Source organism: Heterocephalus glaber, unplaced genomic scaffold (assembly GCF_053883595.1).
Source record: "Heterocephalus glaber isolate CG9 unplaced genomic scaffold, H.glaber_assembly_v1.0 deba00001497, whole genome shotgun sequence".
In the NCBI taxonomy this organism is placed as follows: Eukaryota; Metazoa; Chordata; class Mammalia; order Rodentia; family Bathyergidae; genus Heterocephalus; species Heterocephalus glaber.
The window spans coordinates 18,659,606-18,684,925 of record NW_028258320.1 but is presented as its reverse complement, the minus strand read 5'-3'; the positions used below and the strand labels follow the sequence as shown (position 1 = coordinate 18,684,925).

The following is a 25,320-nucleotide window of genomic DNA, read 5'->3' as shown; positions in this document are numbered from 1 at the left end:
ATAAATGGTAATAATAATAAAAAAGTGAATATCGTTTACATTTCAGGCTTTTTTAGTGCTGGGGATTGAACCTAGGACCTTGCGTGTACTAGGTATGCACTCTGCCACTGAGCTACATCCCTAGCTTCAGAGCCCATTTAAAGCAATTTTTTTTGGGGGGGGCAGTTGGTCGTGGTGGTGCACACCTGTAATACATCACCTGTTCGAAGCCAGCCTGGGCTAGCTACATAACATCCTCTCAAAAAAATTTTTTTACAAAAAATTCAGTGATGTTCTACATATTCACTAATGTTGAAAGGTGTCTGCCTTTCAGGTTATATCAGTGCGAGTAGAGTTATTGTAAAGATATCCGGACATTTTTCGTTAAAGCCGATATTAATTTTATTTACACTGTAGCCACATACCTCCTCTTAGGGCAATGCAAGAGACACTGGGAGGGGTGACACTGGAGGTGGGGGATACTGATTGACAGCATCGCTTCCATGGCTACAGTTGCTATGGTGACCAGCCCATCTTTCTATTGGTCGCTGCAGAGCATATTGCAGTTACCTTGGTGGATTTTATTGGTTACATTCCGGGGGGCCGTAAGTGAAAGTGTCGCAAAGTAGGAGGGCGGGAGTCTGGACTGCAAGCAGTGAGACAGCCCAAGCTGTGGGGGCCGTTATGGCGAGCGCTCCAAGCGCCGAGGTCCGTGAGAAATTCCAGGCGTCGCTGACCTTGTCGCGGGTGGAACTGCATAAAAACCCGGAGAAGGAGCCGTACAAGTCGAAATACAGCGCCCGGGCGCTACTGGAAGAGGTCAAGGCACTGCTTGGCCCCGCGCCCGAGGACGACGATGAGCGGCCTCAGGCCGACGAAGGCTTGGGCTCCGGGGACCGCGCCCTGGGGCCGCCGGCCGAAGCGGTGGAGGCCGAGGGCCCGGGCGCGCAGCGCGTGGTGAGGCTGGCGGTCATCGAGTTCCACCTCGGGGTGAACCACATCGACACGGAGGAGCTGTCGGCGGGGGAGGAGCACCTGGCCAAGTGCCTGGGGCTGCTGCGCCGGTACCGGCTGTCGTCCGGCTGCGTGTCACTGAGCATCCAGGCGCAGGTGAGAGCGCGGCGCGAGCTGGTCGCGAGGCTCGGCAGCTTCGGGGTGAGCCCAGCGGGTCCTTAGCGCTTCCCGAAGAGCCAGTCAAAAGGACTTCCTTATTGGCTTGAAACTAGATCTCCCACCGCGGCTTCCAAAATCTCCACTCCCAGCGCCCGCTCCTCACTGGCGGGCGACGAGCTGCCTTCCCGGACTCCTGCCTTGTAATGCGCTTTCCATCGCCTTTCCACCCGCCCAAATCCTGTTGATTCTATTAAGAAAAAAAAAAAAATCCAGAGTCGCCAGCCAGTACTGGAGGATGTCGTAGCTCTGTCCGGTGCAAAACATAGAGCGTTAATAAGTTATAAATTTTAGAAAATTAAAACGAATACATAAAAATAAAATAGAGCCGGGCATGGTGGCGCACGCGTGTAATCCTGGCATTTGGGAGCTTGAGGCAAGAGGATCGCAAATTCGAGCCCAGCTTGGGTGTTTAGCGATTTAGCAAGACCTTGTCTCAAAAAAAATAAAAGAGCCAGCTAAATGTGGTGGTGCGTGCCCATAATCCCAGCACTCGGGAGGCTCTGCAAGTTTGAGGCCAGCCGGGGCTACATAGTGAGTTCAAGGCCAGCCTAAACTACATAAATCATAAACCTTGTCTCAAATAACTAAAAAATAAAGAAAGAAAGAAAATACAAAGGCCTGTGGAAGTAGTTCAGAGGTCGAGAGTTTAAGCCCCAGTGACAAACACAAAATTAACATAGATAAACAAAAATATAAATCACCATTTGCACATGTGATCATTGTAATACCTATAAACCTAAAGTTAGCCAAGAAACTATTAAGATGATGAGTTCAACAAAGAAAAATATATAATAGCGATAGTATTCTATATATAAGCCATAACTGATAAAATTCGTATAGGAATTTTACATTCATAACAATACAAAGGATAATAGAATTTATTAATAATTTTAAAAAGAGAACATTCTGAATGGTAAGATTAAACATGAAAATTTCATTTTCCTGCTTCATTTCTGCAGTAATTAGTTCCTGCAGAAATACGGGCTTTTTTCTTAGCATTTGACAAAATGAATATGTTCATCTGAAAGAATAAAGAAAAACAAATAGAAACGAATGAAAAGAAATGTAATCACTATCAGTAGCCTACCAAGTGCTAAAACAATAGTGCTGCCACAATTTAGTCAGATTCTATTTGTGGTTTTTTTTTTTTTTTTTTTTGGTACCGGGCATCAAACTCCGGTCCTTGCACTTTCCAGGCAGGCGGTGGAACCCCTAAGCTAAATCCCCAGCCCGTGTTGATCTGTTTCTGAGCAGATCTGTTCTGTTGTCTTATTTATTCCCCTGGCAGCTCCATACTATATAGTATTTTATTATCTTTACTACACATAAGAGATTTGACCTCACTAATAAAAGAAAAACTGAAAGGGGCCAGGATTTATTTCAGTGGCACCATGCCTGCCTGGCAAGTGCAAGGAAAAAAGAAAAATTGTATTAGGGCAGAGATGATTAAAGCTATTAATTACACTCAGTGTTGGAGAGTCTGTGATGAAATGGATGCCGTCACTTTTTGCTAGTGGAATGTAAATTCATAGAACCTTTTTGGAGCTCAGTATTTATCAAAACTCAAGTCAAGACCCTGACTTAAAAATTCCATGTCAGTGTTCTGAAGTTATCTCAGGACCGACTGGCAAAGGCATGTGCACATTGGTACTCCTCACACATTGCTGATCATTAAAAAAGGGAAATATAAATAAGTATCAGTAGGGTTATAGTTAACTAAATTCTGCTGCATCTATATAAAACTATGCAATCGAAAAGTAATGATTTATATATGTTAACAAAAAATTGTCACCAGGTGCACAGTGTGTGTCTGTAGTCCTAGCTATCTGGGAGGCTGAGGCAGGAGGATTGCTTGAGTCCAGTTTAAGGCCAGCCTGAGCAAAGTAGTGAGACCGTGTCTCAAAAGAAAGTCAGTATGAAGAGGGAGGGAAAAGACTATTAGGCATGTTTAGAATTATGTAGAATGATTCTATTTTTATATAAGATTATGTATACACATATATACATATCTAAGAAGTTTATATGTGTAACATGCATGTAAATATACATATACAAATATATACCTGTGTGTATATACACGCATATGAAAAGGCTTGAAAGCATCACTTCATAGGAATTTATGGTTGAGCTCAAAGTCTTTGCACTGAGCTACATCCTGATACATACTCTGACCCTTTTAAAATTAAGTTTTGAGACAGGGTCTCACTAAGTTGCTAAGTTGGCCAGGTTGGGCTCCAACTTGCAATCTTGCCTCAGCCTCCCAGGGTGCTGGGATTTTAGGTAGGTACCACCATATGTGGTGAATTTATGATATTCTAACTGCTTTGTCTCAGTCTGTCTTCTTGGGGAGCTATAGGACCTGAACTCACATTAGATTATCAAGAGACTTCCTTTCTACTAACTTCACTGTGTTAGGATTTTTTTTTTTTTTTGGTACCGGAGATTGAACTCAGGTCCTCAGCTTGAGAGGCAGGCGCCAGAACCACTGAGGTAAATCCCTGGCCCTGGGGACATTAGGAATATTTTCCTCTCGTATTCCTTCTGATCCTTGCGGTCGGCAATATACCATCTTGTTGGCATTACCATCTTGATTTCTTCACTTTAGTAAAATATCCTAAGAAATTAGATTATTCACCCAACTCCTAGGTTATATATGAACTGTGTAAGTGCTTTTCTTTTTTCTTTTATTTTTTGTGGTACTGGGGATTGAACTCAGGACCTTATGCTTGCCAGGCAGGTGTGGGGGCACCGAGCTGCATCCCTGGCCCTTGTATGAGTACTTTTCATTGCTATTGTTATTTACAGTTGATTGAGGTGCAGTTGACATACAATAAACTGCACATAATTTTAAGTGTACAGTTTGATGAGTCTTGGCATAAACATGTCTGTGAAACAAGGACTGCAATCAAGGTAATAAACAGATCTGTCTCAACCAGATTTCCTTGTGCTCCTCTGTAATCTCTCCCCTTCTCTTTTCTCCTCTCTTTCCTTTGCCTCTCAGTCCAAATTTTGTAGAATTTTATTTAGATAGAACCATATCGGGCCAGGGATTTAGCTCAGTGGTTCTGGCACCTGCCTCGCAAGCGCAAGGTCCTGAGTTAGATCCCCAGTACCAAAAAAACAAAAACAAAAACAATAAATATAACCATACCACTTGCACTCTTGTTTCGGTCTTCATTCATTCTGCGTCATTTCTGCTTTTGTTTTGATTTTTTTTTTTTGTGGTACTTGGGATCTGGGGATCAGACTCAGGTTTGCTCTACCACTGTGGTGCATCCCCAGCCCTTTTCATTTTTTCTTTTGAGACAGAGTCTTGTTAAGTTGCCCAGGTTGGCCCTGAACCTGAGATCCTCTTGCCTCAGCCTCCTGAGTAGCTGGGGTTAGAGACCTGTGCCAGCATAGCTGGCCATTATTTCATCTTTAAATCTACTAAGATGAGATGATCATTCTTTTTCCTGTTAGTCTGGTAATTTGGTAAAGTACATTGATTAAGTTTTCAATGCAAAACTAACCTTGTATTCCTGGGATATTTGGTGAGAATATCCTTTTTATTTTATTTTTTATTATTATTTTTTTGGTACCAGGGATGGAACTCGGGACCTTGCACTTGCGAGTCAGGCAGTGGAACCACTGAGCCCCGGCCCTGAGGATATCCTTTTTAATGAATTGTTGAACTCTGGAAGCTAAACTTCTGTTTAAAATTTTTGCATCCATATTTATAAAGGTGGTTTTTTGTTATATTTTTGGTTTAATATGAGATGGGAAATTGTTCAGTCTTCTCTTTTCTGAAAGAGTTGTGTAGAGTTGGTTTCTTCTTACATATTTGTTAGGTAGAGTTCACCCGTAATACTTTTTGAGCTGTTTTTATTTTATATTTTACTTTTTCCAATCTGGTTTGGTATGAGGGCAAGGACACGATATATGAAAGATGCTGGACTTTCTGATGGTGTTGCTTTTCTACCCTTAGGACTTATATTGTATTGTAAAAATAATTCATATTGGCTGAGTGTAGCTCAGTGGTAGAATTCGTGCTTCACATGCACAACAAGGCCCTGGATTTAATCCTCAGCCCCCTTCTTTCCCACTGACATAAAATGTCAACAGTGGTCATCTCTGTGGAGTCAACATTTTTTGGGGGGGGATACGGGAGGTTGAACTCAGGACCTTGCATTTGCCAGGCAGGTGGAGTGGCACTGAGCTATATCCCCGGACCCACTGTGGAGTCAACATTTAAACCTAAAAAAAAGTAAAGGTAATTTAATTTTAAAAACAACTATTCTAGGTCTCTACCTGTCCTTACCTTCAGGACCTTAATAGTCCAAAAGAAGAATCTTAGTAGTTTCTGGACATGCTGTAGGTTTGTTTGTTTTAAGATTTATCACGCACTGGTGTGGTTGGTTTTTGTGGCACAGTGGCCAAATATATCCCTGTTCCAATAGTGTGAGCTACCAGTTCTGGCCACTAGGTGCATCTCTAGGGCAGTGATGGCAAACCTCTACAGGTGAGCGCCCAAATTGCAACCCAAAACCCACTTATTTATTGCAAAGTGCCAACACTGCAGTTAAACCTGAATACTGAAGTTTTAGTTCAGAAAAAACAACTCATACATTAACGTCTTTTGTCTTAAAAGAAAAACAGGGGCCCAGGGATTTAGCTCAGTGGTTCTGCCACCTGCCTCGAAAGCACAAGGTCCCAAGTTTGATCCCTGGTACCAAAAAAAAAAAGAAAACCAAATACTATGCTGCCATGGGTTTGCCACCACTGCCAGGGTGTCTGGAGTAAGTGTGACAGTGTTGGGAAGGAGAGGCTGACTCCTGTCGTGCCTCAGTGGAGTTTCTCAAGGACTTGTGTCATCTAATGAAAGATAAAGTGAAGTGGGGATGGAGGAGAAGGTGCCTTGTGGTTCTGACTGAGAAAGACAATCATTAAATTATGAGGGACACAGAGTCTGTCAAACCTTCATTACTTCTGAGGGTCCTGGAAACATGAATAACAGCAGAGAACTGCCCAGTCTCAGTACAATTCCAGTGTGGCTTGCATTCTGAGATACTAAGGACTAATTAAAAATAGTTACAGGATAAAAAATAAATTTATAGTCTGAATATATTATGTGAAGCCAGAAGACCAAACAGCTTGTTTCAATGGAATGATCAAGCTGCTTTTATTTTTAGTTTTTGGTACCAGGGATTGAACTTGGGACCTTGCGCTTGCAAGGCAGGCAGCGGAACCACTGATCTAAATCCCTGGGCCTCAAGTTGCTTTTAAACTGAAGGGTTTCTGAACCTTTCTTGTTCTACATGCCCTTTTGGCAGTCTAGTAAAGCCAATATTTCATAAAATAGTAATGATTGTAAGTGTATTAAATGAAATATATATGGTTACAAAAGAAGTCAATAATATAGAAGTATAACTATCAAAATATTTTATTTTTTATTATTTATTTATTTTTGTGTTTTTGAGACAGGATCTGACTATGTAGTTTAGGCTGGCCTCACTTCTAACTCGCCCACATCTTTGTCGGCAAGATTTAGTTCCTCACAGATGTTTTGTCCGAGGATCTTAGACTGTTGACCCCCTCCGTTCCTTTCCACCTGGAGGTCTCCACAGGGTGGCTCACAACATGGTGGCTGGCTTCCTGAGGAAAACAGGAGGGAGCACAAGATGGTTACAACAGCATTTCATACCCTAGTCTTAGAAATGGCTTTCCTTCACTTCTCCTAATTTTGTTCATTAAATCCGATTTGCTAAATCCAGTCCGTACTCAAGGGGGAAGAGATTACCAAAGGCATAGATAGTAGGAGGCAAGGATTTTGGGGTCCATCTTAGTGGTTGTCTACCATACTATATATGGTTAGGATTATTAAGAGTAATTAGTTCATTCTTTTTTTTTGGTACTGGGCATCAAACTCGGGACCTTGCGGTTTCGAGGCGGGCACCGGAACCACTGAGCTAAATCCCCGGGCCATAAATATTGTCTTTGAAACTGTGAAAGTTATTTTAATTCATCTTGTGTCATTGTTTGCTTCTCTTTTCTTTATTTTTCAGAATAACTTGGGTATTTTATGGTCTGAAAGAGAAGAAATCGAAACTGCACAGGCTTACCTAGAATCATCAGAAGCACTGTATAATCAGTATATGAAAGAGGTATGGTACATGTCGTAAAATTTTAAGTTTGATTTCAGTTTGTCAAGAATCAGTAGGGCTGGGGATTTAGCTCAGTGGCACCGTGTCTGCCTCACAAGCGCAAGGTCCTGAGTTTGATTCCAGGTACCAAAAAAAAAGAATCAATATAGCCTGAAGACAGAAGAGAAGCACATCTCCCTCCCTAGCATGATTCTGCTTTCTTGTGCGGCCTATATCCTGGGCTGACAGAAAAAAAAAAAAAAGTTGGGCCTACTGGTGGAGTCCTATAATCCTAGCACTCTGGGAGCCTAAGCCAGAACAATAACAATTTGGAGCCCAGCCTGGGCAATTTAGCAAGACCCTGTCTCAAAATAAAAATTAAAAACGGACCAAGGATGTAGCTAAGGGCAGAGGCCGTGGGTTCAATCCCCAGTACTGCAAAAACAACAATAACAACAAAAAGAGATACAAGATTCCTTGTTCAGAATATTGGTGTGACTCTTCAGTGGACCCAGCAACTTCTCTGTACAGCTGTCTAGAAGGTACCTAAACAGCTGAAATTATATGTGTAAAAGATTTTGGGCCTGGCATGATGACACGAACCTGTAATCCCAGCACTTGGAAGACTCAGGAGGGAGCTTTTGAGGTAGAAGCCAGCCTGGGCTACATAGCAAGTTCAAAGCCAACCTGGACAACAAAGGAACACCCTGTCTCAAAAAACAAAACACGGTGGGCCAGGGATTTAGCTCAGTGGATCCACTGCCTGCCTCGAAAGGTACAAAACAAAACAAGATTTTGGGGCTTAAAAGATAATCTTTGAGGCTTGGAATTCAGCTCAGTGGTATAGCTGCCTACCTTGCAAGTGCAAGGTCCTAAGTTCAATTCCCAGTACCAGAAAAAAAAAAAAAGATAATCTTTGAAAGGACTATAATGGCAGCCTACAGATATGAAGGAAATCTTTTAATGTTATCCTAAAATACTAATTGAATATTTTGTATTTGTAATCTAAAAATTCTGTTTTGGTTTCTACTGCAAATAGTGCCTTGAGAAAACGAACTAATTGAGCAAAACATCTGAAATCTTTGAGGTAGGGTTCTTAGTTACTTTTCTTGTTGCTGGGACAAAATACCTGACACCCACAAGTTAAAGGAGGAAAGATTTATTTCAGGGTCACAGTTTATAGAGGTTTCAGTCCATAATTGTCTGGTTCCAAGATGACATGGCAGAGGGGCATCACAGAGGAGAAACAGTCCATGGCTTGGCAGCCAGAAGGCAGGGAGCAGCAAGCTTGCCTTCTTTCTGTCCCTTTATATTCCATCCATTATCCACACCCACCCTTAATTCCTGTATCACACACCCTAGATCCAGCCTCCTCCCAAAAGTCAAACCTGTGACCACGTGAGGCCTTGGGAGGGACATCAAGAAATGAGCCATAACAGATTTGGCTGGGCTTCTAGACTCTGATTTAGTAGTTCAGTAGTTCAGTAGTTCAGGGGTTGGGCTTGCCAACTTTCTTTTTCCTTTTCTTTTCCTTTTTTGGGTACTGGGGATCAAACCCAGGGTCATGTGTTCTACCCCTGAGCTGCATGCCCAGCCAAGAATATACTTTTTTTTGTTTTTCCCTGCAGTGCTGGGAATTAGACCCAGGGCCTCACAGCTATATCTCTGGCTAGAATTTGCATTTTTTTTTTTTTTGGTACCGGGGATCAAACTTGGGACCTTGCGCTTTCGAGGCAGGCACCAGAACCACTGAGCTAAATCCCCGGCCCTAGAATTTGCATTTTTAACAAGGTCCCAGGTGATGCTTATACTGCTACCCTAAGCACTGTATTGTGAGAACCACTGCTTCAGGACCATGGTTTTTCCATTGAATTTTTAAAAAACATACGAACCCATTTAAAATGCAGCATATAAAAGCTTACTGAAGCTGGGCACAGTGGCACATGCCTGTAGTCCCAGCACTCAGGAACCTGAAGCAGGAGGATTATTTGGGCCTGAAAATTTGAGATCAGCCTGAGTAACGTAGCAAAACCTGGTGACAACATGCATGTAGGGATACAAACATACATGCAAACAAACAATCCAATTGAGCTGTTCTGTTTAATAAGCAGGTCAAAAGGAGCCTGAGATTCTGCTCCCCTACAGATTCTTCTCCTTGCCCCTTTACAGGAGGGCAAAGGAGATGCTGTAGAATTTCTAGAGCTCTGCAAAGCTTAGACTGAACACTCTTACTTAACCTCAGAGGTGAGAAATCAGTATTAACATGTTTCCTTAACAAGCCTTTTTTCCCCTTGTGGATTGCTATTTGTCACAGTTATCTGGTTTAAAAAGCCATTAGTAAAATGCTCTTTTTTAAAAAAACTTGAAATAGGGCTGGGTATTTAGCTCAGTGGTTCCGGCACCAGCCTCGCAAGTGCAAGGTCCTGAGTTTGATCCCTGGTACAAAAACAAAAAAACAAAAAAACTTGAAATAACATGTACCAGATAAAAGAGACTAAACATACAAAAAGCTATTTGCTAAATTCAGCCACTGGAATGCTTGCCTACAAAAGGATATAAAAGGCTCAGATTTCCTAAATTGGTAATATCATGTTAGTAAAATCATAGCTTCCACTTAAGATCATCCTAATAGAGAAATCCTAATAGAGTTCTTCTAGTTCTTAATCATTCACTTTTGCGTACCAGAAGTTTTTACATTGAAACAGAGTTTAGTTAATTTTATTTGTGGCACTCTTAAATAAGCAGTGATATTTTGAGGTCTCTTAAAGCCATTAAGAATCATTACCTTAGGCTGGGGATTTAGCTCAGTTGCACCACGCGTGCCTTGCAACCCCAGGATCATGAGTTCAATCTCTGGTACCAAAAAAAAAAATCAGTCCCTTATCGAGTCCTCCAGTGATGTGTGTCTTGGTAAATTTGTCAGTTGATCAGTCTCTCTTCCTAGAAACACTTTGATCACTTGGCCTCTAGGACCACATTGCTTGGTTCCCCTGCACAGTTTTCAGTGTTGTTTCCCAGCTCTGAACACCGGCGTGCCCAAAGTTCAGCCCTTGGGCTTTTTGCCTCTTTGTATTGCATTCATTTCAAGTGCTGTCTCTCTGTTGATGCCTCCTACATTGTGTCTCCAGTCTTATGTCTCCAATTCCACACTGCCAATTTGACATTGGATTTTTCCTCTAGAAGGGGGCCTTACTATGTTGCCCAAAGTAGCCTTGAACTTGTAATTCTCCTGCCTCAACCTCCCAAATTGCTGGGATTACAGACCTACACCACCATTCTCAGCTGATATTTGCATTTTGCTTGCTTGCTGCTCTCTCTCGCTCGCTCGCTCGCTGTCTCGCTCTATTGCTCTGTCTCTGTCCATGTAGTTCACACTGGACTTGAACTCACTATGTAGCCCAGCCTGGCCCCAAACTTAGGGTGATCCTTCTGCCTCAGCTTCTCAAGTGCTAAGATTACAGGCCTGCACCACCACACCTGGCTGACATTTGCATTGTGGAGAAGGTATCTCTAAAACTACTGTCTAAAAGTAGTTTTCAAGCCAGGCTTAGTGGTGCATGCCTATAATCTGAGCACTTGGGAGGCTGAAGCCAGAGGATTGCTGAGTTCAAGACCAGCCTGGACTACACAGCAAGACCCTGTCTCAAAAAAAAAGTAATGGGGCCGGGGATTTAGCTCAGTGGTTTTGCCTCCTGCCTCAAAAGCACAAGGTCCTGAGTTCTATCCCCAGTACCAAAAAAAAATAGTTTCCAATAGTCTGAGACACCCCCTCTCCCCAGTTTCTCTTGCTATAAACACCAGGTTCTTTATTCCAGTTGCTGAGGCCTAAAATCTTTGGAGACTCTTCTTTTCCTTACACTTCTGACCTATCAGCAAATCCTGTTGACTTCACCTTCACATTATGTCCACCCGGTCCAGTTGCTGTCTTCTCTTGCTGAGATTATTCAGTTGTCTCCTAACTGGTCTTCCTGCTTTTTCATGCCCCATTCAGAATCCTGTGAGGCAGTGGTGGGGAACCTATGGCACATGTGCCGCAGCCGGCTGTTTGTTATCATTGAAAACTCTAAAAGGTTTGCTAGCACTGCTCTAAGCCTTTCCCATCTCACTCAGAACAGGCCTCAAAGACCTTTCGAAGACCTCCAACTCTTATGTGCTGAGGCTGCTATTACTTCTCTAATTTCATCTTCTGTTCTCCCCTCTTTCTCTCTTCTGGCTGCACTGGGCTCTTTGCTATTCCTAAAACATCACTCATGCTCCCAGCCCAGCCTCTGCCTAGGAGGCTCTGCCTCACACATCCACATAGCTCCCTCCTTCGGGTCCTTCAGGTCTCCACTTGACGTCTCCTGTCAAATGGGGCCTCGCTGGTCACCCCATCCAACACCTAAACCACCCCTCCCAACACATCCAGTCCCCTTGTCCTGCTTGTTCTCCTTCACACTTACACTAACTAACACGTTGTGCATTTTAGTGATTTTACCATATTCACTACTGGAGGGGAAGCTCAGGGCAGCAGGGATGTTCCCACGGTTCTAGTCACTGCTCTCCAGCTTCTAGAGCAGTGCCTCTGCTTGAAGTGACAGATGATGTCACACTTGGTCTGTCCAGATACACACAAAGTGTAACAGTATTACTAGGTGTGAAGGTTTCAGTAAATTGAATGCAGAATTTCAGTTTAAAAAAATGTTATTGCGTTACGGTAGAGGGATTTTTTTGTTTTGTTTTGTTCTGTTGGTTTTTTTGGTACCGGGGATCAAACTCAGGACCTTATGCTTGGAAAGCAGGCGGCGGAACCACTGAGCTAAATCCCCGGCCTGGTAGAGGGATTTTTTAGAAATGAAATTACTCAAACAGAAAAGGAAAGAAGAAAATTATTTTGTAGTAATTGCTAGACCAGGAGTATGGTTAAGAGACAAAATCTTGTAAGTCAGAGTAATATTTTGTGTCATAAACACAGTACTTAGAACATTTGCAGGTACTGTAATATGTGATTTATAAGTATTAACTCATTTAGTCCTCATAACTTTATGAAGTAGATACTATTGTCGGTATTTTTTTTTTTGGTACAGAAGATCAAACTCAGGACCTTGCACTTGTGAGGCAGGCACAGTACCACTGGGCTAAATCCCTAGCCCTGTAATCTGTATTTTATAGATGAGAAAATAGAGGAATCAGGGATAAGTGCCTTACCCAGAAACCCACCCCAGTAGTAAATCATGGAGCTGGAATTTCAGTCTACATGATCTGGCTCCAGGACCCATAGGGTGTGTGTGTGTGTGTATGTGTGTGTGTTGCTGAGGACTGAACCCAGGGTCTTTACACTGAGTTACATCCCCAGTCTCTCTCTCTTTATTTAAATTTTTACTTTGTATGTTGAAACAAGGTCTTACTAAGTCACTAAATGGCACAGGCTTGGCTAAGTCTTGGAATGCTCTTGCCTCAGCCTTCAAGAGTGTTAGAATTACAGAGGTGCACCACCATGCCTGGCTCAACCCGTATTTTTAATTGCTGTATTCGCCTGCCTTACTTAATGGGTGAACTTGGTCTGAAATACAAGTGTGAGGCATTCCTTGAGGCCTGTGTAATTAGTGAAGTCTCGGAGCTATACCAAAATGATGATGGCAGCGAAAAGCAGTAGCTGTAAGCAGAGCGATTGACAGAGCATTCCTATTTGCTCTGCTGGTTTACTTCACTAGACATTTATTGTTTTTACTATGTACCAGGCACTGTGCAAAATGCAAAGGAGTCTAATGAGAATAAGATCTGCTTTCTACCCATAATAAGCTCTTTCCCCTGAGGATAAGATGTATTAATTGTGCCCACAAGGAATTTTAGAATACATGTTCAGAATTTGTGTTTCATAGGCCCCTGACACTTTTCCCCCCTTGGGAATATCTCCAAGTTAGAGAATATTCTCATTCATGCCTCTGAAAGCAAATTGGATTTTTTTTCCTATTTCTAGCTTAACTGAAATAGCAGTTGAATTTTTGTCAAATATGAGCTTTTAGGTAATCTATTTGTTTTATTCTTTTGTATTTTATGGTTAAGAAAATTGCTTCTTCGGTAACATGAAAGTGAAAAAGCTGACTTCTGTCAGATGTGGTGGCACACACTTATAATCACAGCAGTCAAGGTGAGGCAGGAGGATTGTGAGGTCGAGGCCAGCCTGGACTGCATAGCAAGACCCTGTCTCAAAAAACGAAGAAAAAGAAAAGTTGAATTACTAGTTTCTCCAGAAGAGGGCGCCTGGTGTTCACAGTTTAACATTTTATTTTATTTTGTTTTATTTTTTGGTACGGGGGATGGAACTCGGGTCCTTGTGCTTGTGCAGCAGGCGGCAAAACCACTGAGCTAAATCCCCAGCCCCAGTTTAACATTTTAAAGCGCTTTTGTGTTTTAATCACAGATTGGGAGTCCCCCTCTTGATCCTACTGAGCATTTTCTTCCCGAAGAAGAGAAACTTACTGAACAAGAAAGATCAAAAAGGTTAGTAAGGATAGAAATCACAAGTATTTCCACAGAATGTAGACAGGGTTTTCAGAAAAGCTTCATGTTTGCTGTTTGAGGCACTTAAGGTTACAAAGCATAGATTCTGATGTAACTAAAACCACCATTTGCCACCTGATGAGTTATGTGACCTTGTTCAAACCTGAGATTCAATTTCTTTATCTGTCAAATAGATACAAGAACCAAAAACAGCTCAAAGGGTTGGTGGGAGATGCAAGATCAATATATATGAAATTTACTTCTAACTTGTAAGCCATTATGCAAATACTTTATTCTTTACAGGTTTGAGAAGGTTTATACTCATACCCTGTATTACCTGGCTCAAGTCTACCAGCATATGGAAATGTTTGAGAAGGCTGCTCATTATTGCCACAGCACGCTAAAACGCCAGCTTGAGCACAATGCATACCATCCTATGGAGTGGGCTATTAATGCTGCTACCTTGTCGCAATTTTATATCAACAAGGTAAGCTTCTCAAAGTAGTTACCAAACAGCTCCAACAGTGAATATAAAGACAGAACCAGGGCCGGGGATTTAGCTCAGTGGTTCTGGTGCCTGCCTCGCAAGCGCAAGCGCAAGGTCCTGAGTTCAGTCTCCGGTACCAAAAAAAAAAAAAGACAGAACCAATAGTACCTTGAAGGTATCTTTTTTAAAAGGTGGCTTGTATGTTAATGATGTAAAACTACAGCCCTACTTGCTGTTCTATTAAAATTTTGTAGCTTTTTATTACATAAATCTTCTGGGTCTTAAAATATTGAGCTTTATCGTTATCTTACATGTTGCTAACAGCTAAAATTATGAATTACCTAAGTCCAGTTCTTTTTGATGTAGGCACACTATTCACTTTAGTGATAAGTTACCTTAAATTGCAGATTTTATCTTGTTGTAGATATAACTGTCTTTATGTAATAGTAAACTTGTAACTATGAGAACTTGTCTGAGGAAGTTGACTGTTAAATGTGGGCTTTGATAAAAGCATATGATACATTTCAGTTATTTTTCAAAATTAACTCCTCTATAATATTTTTGATGTTGAAAATAGCCTGCTGAGTTCCAAAGTTCCAGGTTTCTATGATAGACTTCTGGAGTGCTACACAGGCACAGATTTGAATTTCTTAGTTTTATATCAGAATTGTTCATGGTAATGTTGATGGACTCTTATTAGATCCATTTCTTTTTTAGTCCTTAAGTTTCAAATGCTGGAACACTTTTAAGCCACCTTTCCCAAGTGGATTTCCTATCAGTCCCTATGATATCTTAGCAATAGAAAGTAATTTTATTTCTAATTCACAAACCTCTCAAATTTTGGTAATTCTCTAATTATCAGAATTCCTTCTGTCATCTCTCTGGTTACTTGCTGCCTTCCCCCGAGCCTTTATCTTTTCTAAGCTTTTTGTTAGTGTCGGTTCTGTAAATGCCCCCTATGTTTAAAGTATTGTCCCACAGAATTTCATTCAGCAAAACTATTAGCAGGAGAGAAAGGGCTGTGGTGGCTGCAGCATCGCTTCTAGGACTTTGATCTAAGATCAAGTGTGTAAGTAACGCTACTGCATATATCAGAGCATTCAATTAAACCTAATTCTCATGAATCCATTTCATTGTGGTCATCACCAAAAAGTACAAAAACTGGGGCCGGGGATTTGGCTCAGTAGTTTCGCCGCCTGCTGCTCAAGCAGAGGGATCTGAGTTTGATCCCCGGCACCAAAAAAAAAAAAAAAAAGTACAAAAAGTGCCTCTGCTGGGCCGGTGATTTGGCTTAGTGGCTCTGTGCCTGCCTTGCAAGTACAAGGTTCTGAGTTTGATCCCTGGTACCACCAAAAAAAACCCCAACAACAACGAAAGTGCCTCTGCTTGTGGCTTCTTTTTATAGCTGTTGGAGGCCCCTTGTGTGTTTTGTTTAGCAACTTTAAAATTGCATATTCACTATGGCTTTAATAAAACTCCATGGATACTGATAGTTCTAAGATATCTCGATGTTAATTTAAAGTGTGATTAAGAATTTGAAGTTGTTAAGCATTATTTATGTTTAGCATGCAGTACTTTTCATGAGCACCTCCTTCACCCCACACTTTTGTCTTTACCAAAATGTCTTCTCAGTTTTTGTTATAAGCAGCTAAGTTATACTGCAAAAAGAGTTATTTGGACTATATTTAAAAATGCAGTTGTCATTTGTATCATTAGCATCTTCCATCTGGTTGTAGTGCTGAGGTTTTGCCACTTAGTGAGTTCCTGCCTGGCAGTTACTAAAGTCCCACATTTACCAGCTACCTAGACTAGGGCACAAGGCACTCCCTGTCTCAGCAGTGGCTGCTCATGGGGAGCTGATGTGGACAAAGCTGAAGTGATAATGATGGTAAAGGCACTGTTGAGGAACCATTAAAGTTTCTTTTTGCAAACTGTAACTTTCTTTTGGCTTTCAAGATTTAACACCAACATTTTGATGTATAGATGTTGCTAAACTAGTACAACACACGGTGCTCAGCTGTTCACCATATAGAGATACATTTGTTGCTGTGGTTTTACAGTCATAGCCAACCATTCACAGTCTCTGATATTTACCAATGCAAAGTAGACGTCTTAATCAGTGATGGTGGCTTTCAACTAAAAGTTGGACTTTAACTTTGTACTTCTGCTGGGTAATTGTGTGACATATGTGACAAATGCAAAGTGCTATGTTAACAAGGAGATCTTCTTTAAGTGTTTGAGATCGTTTTCCTTGACTGATTTGAATTATGAAGTCTTCAAAATATGTTAGTAAAGCAGTTCCATGAAGTCCATCTGTAGAAATGTATTGACTTTAAAACTTGGTGAGAAGCCAGGTGTGGTGGTGCATACCTGTAATCCCAGCACTTGGGAGGGTGAGGCAGGAGGATTGCCATGAGTTTGAGGCCAACCTGAACTGCATAGAGAGATCTTGCCTCAAAAAAAAGCCTAAAACTTGGTGGAAAGCCTCATGGTAAACTCTAAAGATTTAAAAAGACAGAAATCTCCTCCTATCAGAATCTCTCCTTTCTGCCTTTGAACAGTATGATATAAAAGGGATCTCTAAACCTAATAAATATTAACTCTTTAGACCTCTGACAGAATGTAAATGGTTTAAGAATTCTCATGCATGGAATTTGGTTGTTTAGACTTTACCTAAAGGTCTCGCTGATGCAGTTTCAGTCTAGCTCTTTTTATATGTCTATTGATTACATGAGAAGAGCTAACTTTCAGTGTGTGGTTACCTTTAAGCCAGTATGTATCATTATTGAGTTTGGGGAACATTATTATTTTAATTGCTCAGATAGTGTTTTACCAGATGATACTACGATATTTCTTCTATAAGTTCTTAATGTTCAGCTACTGTACAGGGCCTCTATTGTGGTAGATTTTACCTGGTAGTATAGCTTTTACTTTATCAGTAGACTACATGCAAATATTACTTGCAAACAAGGCTTTGTGATAGTTACATTCACTTGTTTATTTCCCCAACAGCTATGCTTTATGGAAGCCAGGCACTGTTTATCAGCTGCTAATGTTATTTTTGGTCAAATTGGAAAGATCCCAGCCACAGAAGAGAGTAAGTTCATGAGTGAATGTTTTATTATACAGATTCTTTAAAAAATAAATTTCAAAATTATTTCAAACGTGTAAGAAGTTGCAAGAACAAAACAAAGAACTACTATATACCTTCTTCTGAATTCACCAGTGTTAATATTTGCCTAATTTGCAGTCACATTTTACTTCTCTTCTGAACCTTTTGAGGGAAGATTGCATACAATAGGCTCCTTTATCCCATAATACTTCATGTCCTAAGGACAAGACTGTCTCCTTGCATAGTCATAGAACAGATAGAAAATTCAGGAAATGCAATTATTCTTTTATCATCTTTTGTGCTTCACTTTATTATGTCTATAATGTCCTTTATAGCCATTTTTTTCTAGTACTGGATTAATTCAAGATTGCTTGTTTTTTTTTTTTTTTTTTGGTACCGGGGATCAAACTCAGGTCTTTCTGCTTAGGAGGCAGGCAGCAGAACCACTGAGCTAAATCCCCAGCCCAAGATTGCTTGTTGTATTCATTTGTCACATCTCTTTGGTTTTCTGTCATCTGGAACGGTACCTCAGCTTTTCTTCTCTTTCACCACATAACATTTTTGAAGAATACAGGCCAGTTACTTCATAGGATTGCCATCAAGTGGGGTTTGTGTAATATTTCCTTTTGCCAAGGTGGATACTATATATATTTGGTTAGAATACAACATGCATAATGTGTCCTCAAATCTTTTTCATTATAGTAGACTTCTTTGTTTGCAGTGCTGGTGAGCAAACCCAGAAACCCATGCATGCTAGGCAAGTGCTGTACCACTGAGCTGGATCCCCAGCCCTTAATGATAGTGTTTTCTTTTACCTTAAAAAAAAAATCACAGTTAACATGTATTTGAGTCATTTAATGGGTTTTGTATTAAGATCACCATTTTATTTATCCTCCAATTCTGTAATCTACTGTTGAGCAATGAAAACATCATATTTTCTTTTCTTTTTGGTACCCAGGATTGAATTTAGGACCCTGTGCTTTCCAGGCAGGCACAGTGGCACTGAGCTAAACCCCCAACCTTTCTTTTTGTTTTTTGGGACAAGGTCTCACTATGTAGTTCAGGCTGGCCTTGAACTCACTATGTAGCCCAGGCTGGCATCAAACTCTGTGATCCTCCTGCTTCAGCCTCCCAAGTGCTGGGATTACAGGTGTGCGCCACCAAGCCCAGCATCAGGATTGCAAGTTTGAGCCCAGCCAAGGCAACTTAATGACTTAGTGAGACCCTGTCTCAAAATAAAAATAAAAGAGCTGAGATGTAGCCCGGTGCAGAGATCCTGTGATCCAGTATTGCAATTAAATAAATGCCACTTGTCTTAAAAATTAACAAAAACAAAATCATAGCCTGCCTCACAAGCACAAAGACCTGAGTTCGATCCCTGGTACCAAAAAAAACACATGGAAAGCTCTGGGGTTTGAGGGTGTTACCAAGCAAAAGATCATTTGCTTAGCATGTACAAGCTCTGGGTTAGATCCCCAGGACTGACAGAGAGAGACACAGACACAGGCAAAGACAGACAGAGACAGACCTGAAGAAAATGACAAGGCCTGTTGTTTTCAAAATGTCTTCTGTGAGCATCCTCAAATACTGTTGGCTAGATAATTTGTTGAAAATAATTTGTTAACATTTAAAGTTGTGTAAACTCTTTGACCTAGTAAATTTCACTTCTAGAATCTCTCCTCAGGAGGTAGTCCAAAATCCAAGTCAGTTTATGCACTGAAATCGGCATGTTTAGAGTTCTTTATAATAGTAAAGAATGAGAAAAAATGAGTTCCTGTATTAGAAGAATGGTTCAAGTGCATTTAACTGCATATAGTGCTTTACTTAAAAATGAAGCTAATACGGGCTGAGGATTTAGCTCAGTGGTTCTGGTGCCTGCCTCGAAAGTGAAAGATCCTGAGTTCGATCCTCAGTACCAAATAAATAAATACATAAATAAAATATATAAAGCATGCAGTTGTGAATAGACTGAGAAATTCTTAAATAAAAATGAAACTAAAGAGTTGATAAGGGGCGAGGTATTTAGCTCAGTGGATTTGCTGCCTGCTGCGCAGGTGCAAGGACCCGAGTTCGATCCCTGGTACCAAAAAAAAAAGAGTTGATATGGACCAGTGTTAGTGGTGAATATATGAAGAAAAAGTTATGTTCAAAATCAAATATTGTTACCTTCATTTTTACCTATAGATAAAAATAAGGGAAAGGAAAAAATAAGAGAAAAGGAAAAAATGGAAACAAAGTCTCTATAAATAGGGAGGGGTGGGGGTTGAAAGGAGGAAAAGTAGGGAAAAAAAATAAGAACCAAGATACATCATGTAAAGGTACAAGTTCCCAATGATGAGTGTAACTGTACTGTATACCTAAAATGTACCAATAAACTTAATGAAGAAAAAGGAAAAAAACCCAGAAAAATATACAAAACTAATAGCAGCGAGTACCTCCAGGTATTAGGATTTAGGGTGTGTTCCCCATCCCACTTCAATGAAGATCTGTTACTTTTATAATCAGAAAAAAGTGATATAAAAAAGGACACAGAATACAGAAAGAATTATAATTATGACCATTAACTTGGGCAAATCCCATGTATGATTTTAGCTCCCGAAGCTGAAGGAGATGTCCCAGAGCTTTATCATCAGAGGAAGGGTGAAATAGCAAGATGCTGGATCAAGTACTGTTTGACACTCATGCAGAACGCCGAGCTGTCCATGCAGGTAATGAAAGCACACTCTGCCTTTTCCTGTCTTGCGTGAGCAGGGCGTGAGCAGAAGCTTCCGGTGGGGACTGGGCTCACCTGGTGCCCTGGTGTTGCTCGTGGAAGGCATGTAGAAGGCTCTCACAGATATTTCTTTCAGCACCTGTCTTAAATAGTACTTCCTTGTAGACCTTGCTTTGGCTAGAATATGAGCTCCTTGAGAAGTAGCTCTGCCTCAGATTCCTATTACATCACTGTCCCTAGGCACAGTAGTTTCTCAAAAAATCACTAATGAATATATCTGCGGGGAGTGGTACTTGGAATTGAAACTGGAGCCTTTGCACTGAGCTATATCCCCATCCCTTTTTTCATTTCTATAACTTTTTAAAAATGACTATATATTTGTCATACATCTTGATCACATTCATAATAGGGAATTTGTACCTGTACATAATATATCTTAATTCTTTTTTTTTTTTTTTTGGTACCAGGGATTGAACTCGAGTCCTTGCACTTGCGCAGCAGGCGACAAAACCACTGAGCTAAATCCCAGGCCCATATCTTAATTCTTTTTTCCCATTCCTCTCCCTTCCCTTCTACTTTTCTTCCCCTCCCCGTTTACAAAAGTTCTGATTCCATTTTTTTCCTTCCATTCTTTTTTCTCCTTTTCTCTTCCTTCTCTTCCCCCTTCCCCCTCCTTTGTTCCCCTTCCCATTTGAAGAGGATACAGGACCTCACTAAGTTACCCAGGCTGGGCTTGAAGTTGGGATTCTTCTGCCTCAGCCTCCCAGAATACTGGAATTAATATTTTCTTTTTTTTCTTTTTTTTTTTGGTACCAGGGATCAAACTCGGGACCTTGTGCTTGCGAGGCAGGTGGTGGCATGAATTACTATTTTAATTTAATTTTAATTTACTTGGGCTTTTTGTTTGTTTGTTTTGAGACAGGGTCTCACTATGTAGTTCAGAAAGGCCTTGAACTCAATGAGATCCTCCTGCCTCAGCCTCTCGAGTGCTGGGATTACAGTTGTGTGCCACCGTCCATGGCTATTTATTTTTTGCAATACTAAGGATTGAACCCACAGGCATTCTACCAATGAGCTACGTGTCACTAAATTCCACGGATGGAACTTGAACTTGGGATCTTCCTGCCTTGGCTCCTGCAGTGCTGGAGTACAGGAATGTGCTGCCACCACTGCACTGGGGTGAATGAATAATTCTTTATACCTACAGATGTCATCTTCTTTCTTTAAGTTCCAGAGGACTTTTCTAGTCTCATTCTAACTAATTTAAATTGTTCTCTATTACTATACTTGTATTCTTATTCTTTTATCTCCTTTTAGACTATGCAATTTGAAGGCAGGAAGTAATTTTTTTTTTAAGGAAGTAATTCTTCTAATCTTTATTTACCTTGCAGCATTACCTTAGAGGTTGATAAAACTGAAAAGGATGGACTAAGGAATAGCCATGCAATAGTTCAAGTACAGAAGCAGATGTGTTTGCAGTGAAAAGTTTGTGGGCTCTGGAGACTTCACGGCCGTTTCAGGTCTCTTAGTCTCTCTGTGTCTTATTCTCCTCACAGGCACAGTGAAGATACGGTACCTACTTAACACTGTTGTTACTTGAGTTTCATCAATAGCTATAAAGACCTCAGAAAGTATCTGAGACAACCTGGGTGTGATGGTGGACTCCTGTAATTTCAGCACTTGGGAAGCTGAGGCAGGAGGATCGCTAGGAGTTTGAGACCAGCTTGGGCTACATAGTGAGGTCAAGACTAGCCTGAACTACATAGTGAGACCCTGTCTCAAAAATAAATAAATTTATTAAAAGTATCTGAAACATACTAAGTCTTACATTGTAATTCTATTATTACTACTAATCTCACTGAAGCCTACTTCCTAACCACTAAGAGGAAAATAAAATAAATTATTTGGATATAATACACACAGGTGAGATACATAGGAGACTTTGCCAGGGGAGTTAGTGTGCATTATATTACAGTAACCTTTTTTTTGGTACTGGAGATGGAACTCGGGTCCTTGCGCTTGTGCAGCAGGTGGCGAAACCACTGAGCTAAATTCCCGGCCCTATAATGCAGTAACTTTTTATAGTAAATAATATAGAACCCACTGGGGGTGGAGCTCAGTGGTAGAGCTTTGCCTAGCATACTGAGGTCCTGGTTGGATCCCTAGCACCACAAAAACAAGAATAACCACAAAAATAGGAAAGCTAGAAGAAAACAACACATATCCTGGTGATGCTACCAAAAAAAGAACACTAAATAAGCAAATAAACCTAAAGTTCTAGAAGCATAGGTCTTAAAGAGGTGAGATCATTTTAGAGGAAGAAAGTAAGCATGTGTTAGGGAAGGAAGGAAATAGGGAGAAGAGCTTTGGGCTTTTAAGTCTAGAGAATTGGAGCCAGGAAGAGCAGGCCCCACTCTTGTGGGTGGAGGCCACAGGCCGGCTGGAAGAGGAGTGAGCTGTGAGACAAAGGGGCAGAGAGCACGGGGTGAACAAGGCCTACAGACTCCCAGCCCTCACCGAGGCAGTGTTGTCTAGCAGAATGCACCATGCCAGAGCTCTTGCCTTTGTTTACTTGCCATTTCCCGCTTGGGGACTAGAACTTTATTATTTGATTGTTTGAAACTCAAATACTCAAGTATTGAAACTAGTAAATTACTCAGATTTTCCTTAAACTGATTTGTTAATAAACTTCACTTTTATCCTTTGATTATATATGTGTTCATCAAAAAGCTTTCTTCAGTTCAGGGTTTAAAACATACCCCAGTTTATTCAGTTAGGCATTTTCCTATTCGAGCTCTGTGCTAGTCATTGTCCAAAGTTCAAGGGATACCATGATGAACAAATATAGCCTTGGCTGGGCACAGTGGCGCACGCCTGTAATCCCAGCACTCTGGCAGGCTGAGGCGGGAGGATGACAGGTTTGAGCCCAGCTTAGGGTACACAATTCAAGGGCCGCCTCAAATGCATAGCAAAAGAAATAAATAAGTATAAATGAATTTGAGTTCCCCAGAGAGGATAAATAGTATATATGTTTTATTTATTTAAATCCTTTCTTCACATTTTTGAATTTTTAATAAAATTGGAAGAAAGGAGATTTCAAAGGTGTTCAGATTAACACTTCCAGCAGGCTGGGGATCTAGCTCAGTGCCCCAGGTCCTGGATTGAATCCTTGGCACTGGGGAAAAAAGGTAACACTTTGCTTGACTGGGCGGGGAAGTAAGAGAGTTTGCTCACTCTAGAGAGTTTTATCTAACAGCAGGAGAGGAGTGTCCTACTTAACCGTAAGTTATCTTTCTTTTAGGACAACATAGGGGAGCTGGATTTTGACAAACAGTCTGAGCTTAGAGCTTTAAGGAAAAAAGAGCTGGAGGAGGAAGAAAGGATCAGGAAGAAAGCTGTGCAGTTTGGAGCTGGTGAGCTCTGTGACGCCATCTCCGCAGTGGAAGAGAAAGTGCAATATTTGAGGCCTTTAGATTTTGAAGAAGCCAGGGAACTTTTCCTTCTGGGTCAGCACTATGTCTCTGAGGCCAAGGAGTTCTTCCAGATCGACGGGTATGTCACTGACCACATCGAAGTTGTCCAGGACCACAGCTCCCTGTTCAAGGTGCTCTCGTTCTTTGAAACCGACATGGAGAGACGGTGCAAGATGCATAAGCGGAGAATAGCCATGCTAGAGCCCCTCACTGTGGACCTGAATCCGCAGTATTATCTCTTGGTCAACAGACAGATTCAGTTTGAGATTGCACACGCTTACTATGACATGATGGATTTGAAGGTTGCTATTGCTGACAAGCTCAGGGACCCTGATTCACACATCGTAAAGAAAATTAATAATCTGAATAAGTCGGCACTGAAGTACTACCAGCTCTTCCTAGACTCCCTGAGAGACCCAAATAAAGTATTTCCTGAGCACATAGGGGAGGATGTTCTTCGCCCTGCCATGTTAGCTAAGTTCCGAGTTGCTCGTCTCTATGGCAAAATCATCACTGCAGATCCCAAGAAGGAGCTAAAAAATTTGGCAGCATCTCTGGAACATTACAAGTTTATTGTTGATTACTGTGAGAAGCACCCTGAGGCTGCCCAAGAAATAGAAGTTGAGCTAGAGCTTAGTAAAGAGATGGTTAGTCTTCTTCCAACAAAAATGGAGAGATTCAGAAACAAGATGGCCCTGACTTAATCCTTGTACTTAAAGGAAGGAAATGTGCAATACTAAAGTGAATTTTCCCCCTACAGTCAAACAGGGCCAGTTCTATTGTGACTTTTACCTCCACAGCCAGCTGAGTGCAGTTTGAGCGTGAGATGCAGTCAGATCACCTGAGTCTGCTAGGACCTTACACAACTTAGCTCATGAATAATTTATACCTAGTTGTAAATTGCCTTGTTAAAGTGGTGTGTGATTTCTACTTTAGATTGCTTGTTTCATATTTAAGTACTGTTATGAGCATTCCCTGCCTCCCTCCGTTGGCTACTACTTGGTAGATTCCTTCCAAGGAAAAATGCTGGGTAATGTACCTGGTAGACAAGCTTGTTACAGTATCCAGTTTGAAAAAACTTCCTATAGTTATTCTTTCTATAATACTTACTTTCCTAAATTTCCAAATTCCCTTTTGAAAATACTAAAAACTAAGTTATATTGTAAAGTGATATAAAACAGTTTGTCTCAGTTACAGGGGGAAAAAATCCTTGGAAATAGAATAAATGACTTGTTTCAGCTAATAAAAACTTCCAATTTTCTCTTTTACTTTGCTGTAAAACTTGATAGTTATGTTTTGAAACTGAAGCTCTTAGCTTATTTAAGGCCAGAGGAGAATGTTTCTTTAGTTGCATGGCACAGTTAGAAAACATTAAAATACTATTCATTGAATAAATTCTTACTACGCTCCTGCTGTGTGCCGGAAAAACTCATTGGCTGCAGCTTCGCATCAAGGGATCCTGCTATATTTATAAACCTTTAAGCACTGTTGAAAAATGTTATGTCATAGACATCGTTAATGTTTAACAAATGTGGGATTGAAATGGCATCCCTCATCAACATACAGTCAATATTCGTTGTCAGATGCAGTGTGGAGGATAGCTCCAGGTTGGTTTGCCTATTACTTTGTTTCTGAAAGCTTAGGACACGGTCACTGCTAAGATCCAGTAACATGTGTATGTGCACAGCCACAACATACATACATACATGATAACCACCTTGCTTTTCTTTTGAGATCAGTTTGGCAGGAAGAAAACTTTTTTTTTTTTGGTACCGGGG

At 40.9% G+C, this 25,320-nt stretch overlaps 1 protein-coding gene and 1 non-coding gene across 2 annotated transcripts; both read left to right on the top strand.

Annotated features, from left to right (window-relative positions):
- Positions 1 to 556: 556 nt before the first annotated feature.
- On the top strand, positions 557 to 24,951 carry Kifbp (kinesin family binding protein). Its single transcript, XM_004846176.4, has 7 exons — positions 557 to 1,089; positions 7,197 to 7,295; positions 13,678 to 13,757; positions 14,061 to 14,244; positions 17,257 to 17,341; positions 19,949 to 20,064; positions 23,371 to 24,951. The coding sequence occupies exons 1-7, from the start codon at positions 664 to 666 to the stop codon at positions 24,244 to 24,246; spliced, it is 1,866 nt and encodes a 621-aa protein (XP_004846233.2). The 5' UTR covers positions 557 to 663; the 3' UTR covers positions 24,247 to 24,951.
- On the top strand, positions 7,399 to 7,524 carry LOC147825588 (small nucleolar RNA SNORA49). Its single transcript, XR_015440609.1, has one exon. It is a non-coding gene; the product is annotated as a small nucleolar RNA SNORA49 (small nucleolar RNA).
- Positions 24,952 to 25,320: the final 369 nt, after the last annotated feature.